Raw genomic sequence first — 7,592 nt, 5'->3', positions numbered from 1 at the left:
GGGGGTCCCCCCCCCCCCCCCACTGATTGGATTAGAGGGCCATCCATCATGTGGCCCCACCCCTCTCTGCCAATCAGGAAGGGTGAGGTGTGGGGCTGAACAATGGACAGCACTCCCAGCCAGTTAGTGGCATTCAGCAACCAGCAGGAGTCAGTACTGGAGATGCAGTAATGTTTTCTGGAAGGGCACTGAACAATGAACAGAGACACCCAGTTTTTATTGTTTTAGCATTTGTTATTCATCTGCTTATTAACTTCACACTAAGTCAGTTTACCTCTCTGTGTCTGTGTTTTCTTTCTACTCTATCTCTTTCCTCTTAGAGTAAGCTCTTAGAATAAGGCAGGAACTGTTTCTAGGTAATAGATAGTGCCCATATTATACATTTTACTGACTGGGGCCTTTACAATCTACTGTAACACAAATAGTAATAGAGCCTTATACCCTTATCGGGTAACTCATATGTAGGATACACTGGGAAGTTCCATTTTCCTTTTCAGAAGATGTATTTTACATAGACTTTTCAATATATGCATTCATTGTAACTACCCACATAGAATTCCATACACATTATAGAACATTTTACTTAAACGTTCATTCTTTTGCTGTCCCGTGTCATGAAATGTCCTGCTAGTTAGTTCTCCCTCTTCTTCTATAGGGTCTGGAGTACAGTATAATTTGCATCTCTACACTGTATAATATCCTCTCCCCAGTTGTCCTATGCTTCATGTTCTGCTGTAACCAATCAGAACAACATCATTCTTCTAATTCAACTATACTATGGATGTATTCAGTATTTTTATCCTTTTCAGCTCTAATTTTATTATGGCTAATGGCGATGGCATGAGGAAGCAGCATTGTTTTCCCAGAAGTTATTTCAATTGCTTTGAAAAATCCTGGTGATTATTTAAGAGTTCATAAGCTCTATTAAGGTTGATTTTGCTGGCTGCTTATGTTTTGCTATGAATTTATAGTGCAATGTAGATTTCTTTTTAACAAAATGTCCACAGAACTGTCTCACATGAAAATCACTTTTTGTAGAGGTACACCGATACATCGGTCCAATATCAGATTGGCACCGATATAAAGAAAACTGGCTGTATCGCAAATCAACCCAATGCGGATGATAATTTGGCTAATTGTGAAGGAGTGAGAGAGAACAAAGAAAGCCCCAAGGTGCCTTACATGGTGAGCAGGGGAGGTAAGGAGAAGAAAAGCAGCCTGTAGCAATAGACAGAGAGAATGAAAACAAACAACACTCACAGCATGGAGGGCCAGCAGGGCTGCAGCTGGAGGCTGGAAGGGAAGAGAAACACTCACCACACTTCCGGAGCAGTATCTCACTCCGGATTGGAGGAGGGAAGCTGCTGAGAGGTATTTCCAGCCCCGGAGAGAGGTGGAGGGGGGTCAGTTCCCTGCAGGCTGCAGGGAGAGAGGAGCGGCTGAACGTCTTGGCAGGAAGGGGTTGCAAAACTTGTGAAGGAATGCTACAGGAGTGACCCTGAGCAGGAGGCAGGTGGAGGCCTGCACGTACATGGCTTTTGATAATCTCTGGAGCGGAGTGTCAGCTGAGGATCTGAGAAGAGAGAACACACACAGCCTTTGATAAAATCTGGAGTGGAGTGTCAGCTGAGGATCTTGAGGGAGAGGCCTGAGGAAACTGCTGTTCCAGGTTAGAGCCTTGCTGCCCATGGGAGAGGTCCCATTGGGACTATGAATGTTCACAAGAGAGCTGGGCAGGCCTGTGCAGAACAGCAACTAGACTAATTGATTTGTTTTGCTGTTGCGATTGGGATTTTGAAAGCCTGACCCCAGGTGAAAGCGGACATGAACTGAGCCTGGCAAGGAAACTGAGAACAGTCAGGGTTTTTCTCGTTTTTTTCCTTTTTTTGATATTTTGAGCCCAGGCCAAGACCAGCCCTGGAAGGGGTGCACCTAACGAAAGCCAAAAGTCACCCTGGTGGTAGAAGGCTGAACAACAGAATAACAGACAATACTGTGACCTGGCTGCAGAAGGACTTTGAGTACCATCTGGAAAGGGTAGGCTGGGGTAAATGGGAGGTTTGGAGCCCCACAGAAGAAAACGGGGATTGAGACTGGGCAGCATCACCTCAGGCAGTGCGTCCTAGGAATATAATTTCACCAAAGTCGTGGCAGGCAAGAAACACAAGACCAATTTCCTGGCAGACTAGGTGATCCAAAGCCGAAGTCCATCCTGTCACCACCTGTAGGAAAACAAACACAGGGCAGTGGTAGCAAGCCCTACAACACCTTTAGCTGTCACACAAATAAATGCCTGTACGTGTGCGCAGCTACAGCACAGCACGCAGGTGGCAAGGAGCAGAGCCCTGCAACATAGAAAGCTGCGTGCAGCTGGTAGGTCCATTGTGGGGCATGGAGGGGGCAGATCAATACCCCCATGTTGAGGGTGGGAGGGAGTGGGACAGGGATAGATGCTGCCCAGCTGCGGGATGTGGGATGGAGCCATGACTTGTCTGGAGGGTGTGGGAGTGGTTCCCACCGCTGCTTGCATCCCAGGAGGGTATGGGGGGGCGTGTTGCCCTGGATCTGTGCAGGGTAGGGTGGGCAGGCAGGCTGCAGCTGCAGGCTGGAGCCAGAGCTGCACCGTGTTCTTCTCTGTGGGGGATGGGCTTGGGAGGGCAGCTACCCAAATTTCACCATAGTTCCCCCCCAGCCCTTTCCTCCCAGTGCCACCTCTGCCTGCCCCAAGCCCAACCCCAATGAGAAGAACCTGGTACAGCCCACAGCTGCTGCCCACCTGTTCCACACAGATCTGGGGGCACATGCCCCCCAAGCCCTCCCAGGGTACAAGCAGTGGTGGGAGTTGCCTCCCCCTCCATTCCCCCCAAACGAACCGTGGTTCCAACCTATGCCCTGCCCCACTCCCTCCCTCACCACAGGGGACATTGATCTGACCCCCCATGCCTCTTCTCTCCCCCTCGCTTCCACCACAACAGACTTACTAGCTGTATGCAGCTGTATTGGAAATCGGATTGGTATTGGCCGATATGCCAACTTAAAAAAACCAGCTATTGGTATCAACTCCCAAAAACTCTATTGGTGCACCCCTAAGTTTTAACCTAATTCTTGGTAGTCTTTCAGTGTTAAAACACAAAACAAAACTGTTGTGCCACAGAATTATTTTCTCATCAAGAATTAATGTATGAGGCTTCTGTTCTTTTCAACTCTTATCCAGCCCTTTTGCCTTTTTGAAGCCTATAAACCATATATAAAATACTTTCCTTCTAAAGCTAAATATAAGACTGCAATAACTCTGCATGTTAAGACACTGAACTTTTTCAGCACATGCTTTTAAATCATGATTTTAGTCGTATTTAATTCAGATGCTTAGGATCTAATGTGAAGTACAGAGGCTTTTATGTTTACCGTTGGTCTAATAATATTGTTGTCATGAGGATCCAAAAGCTATTTTTATAGTAACTAGTTACTCTTTTTTCTAATTTTGAATAACAACTATGAACCAAAATCTATCACTGGATTACAGCAATTTGGATGGCTCACAATGGCATTAGACAAATAGGAGAAGATACTGAAAATATAGGTATAAATAAGCTTGAAAAAGTTTTTTTTTTATCTTATTTTTTGACCACTAACTTCAATTGTGACCTGGATTTTTAGTTATGCTCAAAGTTAAGAATCTAAGTAGTGCCCTCTGCTGCTTCTAAATATTTATTTACTTAATCTTTGAATAGTAGAAATAACACTTTAAGTGCTCTGAATTGACGAGCAAAAGTAGCAATCAGAGTTCATTATGTAAGTATGACAGTATCTCTCTCAAAGGAATCCTAAAATAATGTATTCTTAATATTTTTTAGATATTAGTCTGGATGTAGGAAGAGTAGAACTTCATGCTCAAGTATCCTCCTGGAGGCAAATAAATATTTCAGTTGTCACTTTAATGAGAATGTACTACTTCTGAACTAAATGGATCTGTATTTTGAAAATGTTTCTAACACCTTCTTTCAGGAGCAATTAACATTTGAAATAGATAGGGAATACAAACAATATTTTAAAGCATTTCATTTTTGGTCTTTTAATATTTAAAATAAACCATTTATGTTTTCTATTTTAGCACAGTACATATGTTCTGTGCAGTATCTTGTGGTACTTCTCTGCCTGTTCTCAGAAAAAGTGGTTAGACTGACTATATCATTACAAAATACCCAAGTGTAAGGAATGGAGATAAATACAAAAAAAAAATCTTAAGTATTTAAATTCCAGTCAGATGACCCTCTTCAAATAAAAATATTTTATATTTTCTAGAATAAACACAGCAGTGGAATCATAGGAAAAAATCCTTTGCCACCCATCTGGCTGAAATACCCCAGACTGTGGTGCTTGATTTTTGCTGGAGAAATCCTTGAAGCTGGATGGAAAGTTGCAAGTGCAAAGAGTCTGAGATCTCTAAGACACTGGTAAAGCACAAAAGATGAGCATTTTGGCTAAGGACAGACATTACACATAAACTGGTTTAAGTGATCAGAAACTGGTTTAAACATGTAACAGAGCAGATGTTTAATGCACACAAACCAATTTGAAAATGTCTGAAACTGGTTTCAGATCAACCTGGTTGAATGTAGTATAAGACTTAACTGATTTGGCTCAAACTGGTTTATGCAGTGTCTGTTCCAGACCCCTTCCTGTTTCAAGATAAGCCAGACACCCCCAACATCTCAGCATGCTCTCTGTGCTGGGTGGGGCTCTCTGCTTCACAGCAGTGCTGGCCCCTCCCCTTTGCTCCCTGGGCAGAGGTCCTTTGGCACAGACTTGCAGACACAGCAGGGTCTGCTGGCTTCCCCGTGCCCCCCTCCCCTCTCACTACTTGATGCTTAAGCAAGGATCCCTTCCCCCCCTCTCCTACAGCACAGACCATAGCAAGCATGTGGTATGCTAGCTAGTGCTGTATAAAGCTTCTTCAGAGACTGCAGATGCATCAGAGTCTGCTGGCTTCCCCGTCTTACTCCCCACCTTTTGCTACTCAAGCAGGAATCCCCCTCTCCCTCCCATCTCCCACAGCACAGACCCCAGCCCCATGGACGCTAGGCATATAGTGTGCTAGCTAATGCCAAGAGGTGTGTGTGTGTGTGTGTGTGTGTGTGTGTGTGTGTGTGTGTGTGTGTGTGTGTGTGTGTGTCTCCAATTTCATTGGAACAGGCAGGCAGAGAGAACAGGGCTTTTGCAGCTAATCAACAGGTCACCCCAGTAAGCTGTTTGAGAAGAGTTTGAAGTAATGGGAGAGAGGCTACTGCTTTGCTGATCAGGTGATAAAGACTCGTATCAGCTCTGGGCTACCTTGCTCACCTCACCTGTCAGTTTGTTGCAGACAGTCTGACAATCAGTGAGGGAGATTGAAAAGCTCCATATCATCAACAGATACATGCACTGTACACCCCCTCTTGCCTCAGAGTGCTGCCAAGTGGCTGGGGGCTGATAACTCTTCCAGCCTTTGAGCAGCCAGCAGGGAAAAGCTTGGGATGGTGCAGGCAGACCTCCCTAATGAGAAAGTCCTGCCAGGGCCTGGCCACACCCCTCTCAGCTCAACTCTGTGCAAGGGAAGGGAGGGATGCTCTAGAACCCCCCAGCTTCTAACCTGAGCCACTGCAGGCATGTGCCTGAATTTCCTCAGTCCAAAGAGAATGTCTGTCCAGTTTCCAACTGGTTCAGCCTAGCCAGACTAACCTGCAAAGGTTGAATCAATTCAGGCTTAGGCTTTTTGAATGTCTGTCCTTAGCCTTTTGGTGAAAAGTACATAGGCAGAGCAGTAACACTTAATGCTCCTTACCCACCAACCATAGGAGGAAATCTGATAGGCCTTTCCCGGTGGTACAAGGTCAATAATTTCATTTTTGAAATGCTAAAACAAGAATGGGAGGCACTGGATACAACACATTTGTAGATGTTTCCTTCAAGATTGTATGACTAAGGTGAAATGGAAGAGATGGATAGTGATAGATAATCTTCCTAGTGTTGAACATGGTCTCCACCACCTTAAAGTTATCTAGATAAGCAAGTGAGGACTAAGTTCTAAGGAACTTAAAAAGCTGATGCAGAAATATGCCAAGTCAATTATAAATAAATTTACCTGGAAAGGGGAATGGAGCAAAAGAAAAAATATACTTGAAAAAGAGTTGCTATTCTTTGTATAAACAGGGAAAGCAGCCTGGACAGAATGAAAACTTTGGAATGTAGTACTATAGTTGTCAAATGGTATTGTATATTGTGCACTTCCCTTTCTTAGTGCTCTGTTTGATTGTTGCATCTCTTTGATGCATTTACTCTGGTAGTTTTTGCCCTCACATAGTATATTAGGTTAAAGGAATTGATGGTTGAAGTGTGTTTAAGTCTCTTTTTAGCCTTGTATTTCATTCATGTTTTGCAATACTAGGTTGTTTTTCTTTGCCATAGGTAAATCTGTTAGATAAATTTGTGCAAATGCCGTGGTGGGGAAAAAATCTTGCAATAAAGACATTTAGAAGGGAGAAAAGCAGAGAGTTAGAAACAATACAGAGGAGGTTTAAAGTAATAACTAGATTATTTGAATATTTTTGTGATTATATTTGTTAATACATTTTTGTAGAGTGAATTTATTTCTGGAAGTAGAGAAGATGGAGTCTGATTTATCTCTGTGGAAATGGAAATATGAAGAACTGAGACAGTCTAAGATGGAGAGCCTGAAACAGGTATGTTGGCAAAAGAGTTGCAGGGAACACAGAACAACATTGAAGCTGTGGACAAGTGTAATAAAAGAATGTTGTATTTGCATAATTCAGGGAACAATATGACAAGGAGCTACCCTTGAAATTTTCTGTTTAAAAAAAAAAAGTCTATGTTGTTTGAGATTTAGTTGTGTGGGGAGTCTTACTACTGAACTTGAAAAAGAGCTATCTGAAAGTTAAGTAAGAGGGTCTTAGACTGGGACTTCTTCCATACTTTTTATATACATGTTCTAACTATTACAGTGCTAGGATTTTTCTGGCTGCTGCCAAAAATGTACACCATACACACTAACTACTAACTACTTTTTTATGTTTTAGAATCAGTCATTGCTTACCTCTACCCTTATTATATGCTGCTTTTGTATTGCTGCAAGATTTTTCTATATAAGCATGTTAGCTGTGTTTGAAATCTGAAGTAATTTAAAAGCCCATACTTTTGGTGATATGGTTTCATGAGTCTATGTATGTGTTCAGGCAGGCTCTTGGGTATTTTTGAGTTTTTAAATGTTGTCATAGTTAATTTAGCAAAGTTTTTGAAAAAGTTTTACCTGGCTGATATCCACTCATCTATAGGACAGAAAGATGTAGGTGTTAAGGACTGAGATTTCATGGGTGTTTTTATACACGCTTTGGGGCGGAGAGAGGAGCACTTTAATTACAGCAGCTCTGGGAGCTGCTGTAATTAAAGCACCTGCAACATCTTGTGTATCAGCACCCCTGTACTTCAAAATGGTTGCCAGGGTGCTTCAACTAAAGCTTGTTGAAGTGCCCCACCACCATTTTGGACGAGGGTGTGGAGAGCACCCTGTTTAAGTTCGCTGATGACACCAAGCCGTG

The 7,592-nt window shown here is 43.0% G+C and overlaps 1 protein-coding gene across 4 annotated transcripts in view; it reads left to right on the top strand.

Moving 5' to 3' along the window:
• Nucleotides 1-7,592, top strand: part of CCDC102B (coiled-coil domain containing 102B) — a 477,100-nt gene that overhangs the window by 71,248 nt on the left and 398,260 nt on the right. For all 4 annotated transcript variants that reach the window (XM_019524671.1, XM_019524646.1, XM_019524655.1 and 1 more), the window contains one exon: nt 6,617-6,719. In XM_019524671.1, the coding sequence (XP_019380216.1) occupies nt 6,617-6,719 (103 nt within the window). The remainder of the gene's footprint in view (nt 1-6,616; nt 6,720-7,592) is intronic.

The sequence above is a fragment of the Gavialis gangeticus genome, unplaced genomic scaffold, assembly GCF_001723915.1.
Source record: "Gavialis gangeticus isolate Ggan-Ray unplaced genomic scaffold, GavGan_comp1, whole genome shotgun sequence".
NCBI classification, from domain to species: Eukaryota; Metazoa; Chordata; order Crocodylia; family Gavialidae; genus Gavialis; species Gavialis gangeticus.
Note: the sequence above shows the minus strand (reverse complement) of the source record. Positions and strands in the feature narration are given on the sequence as shown.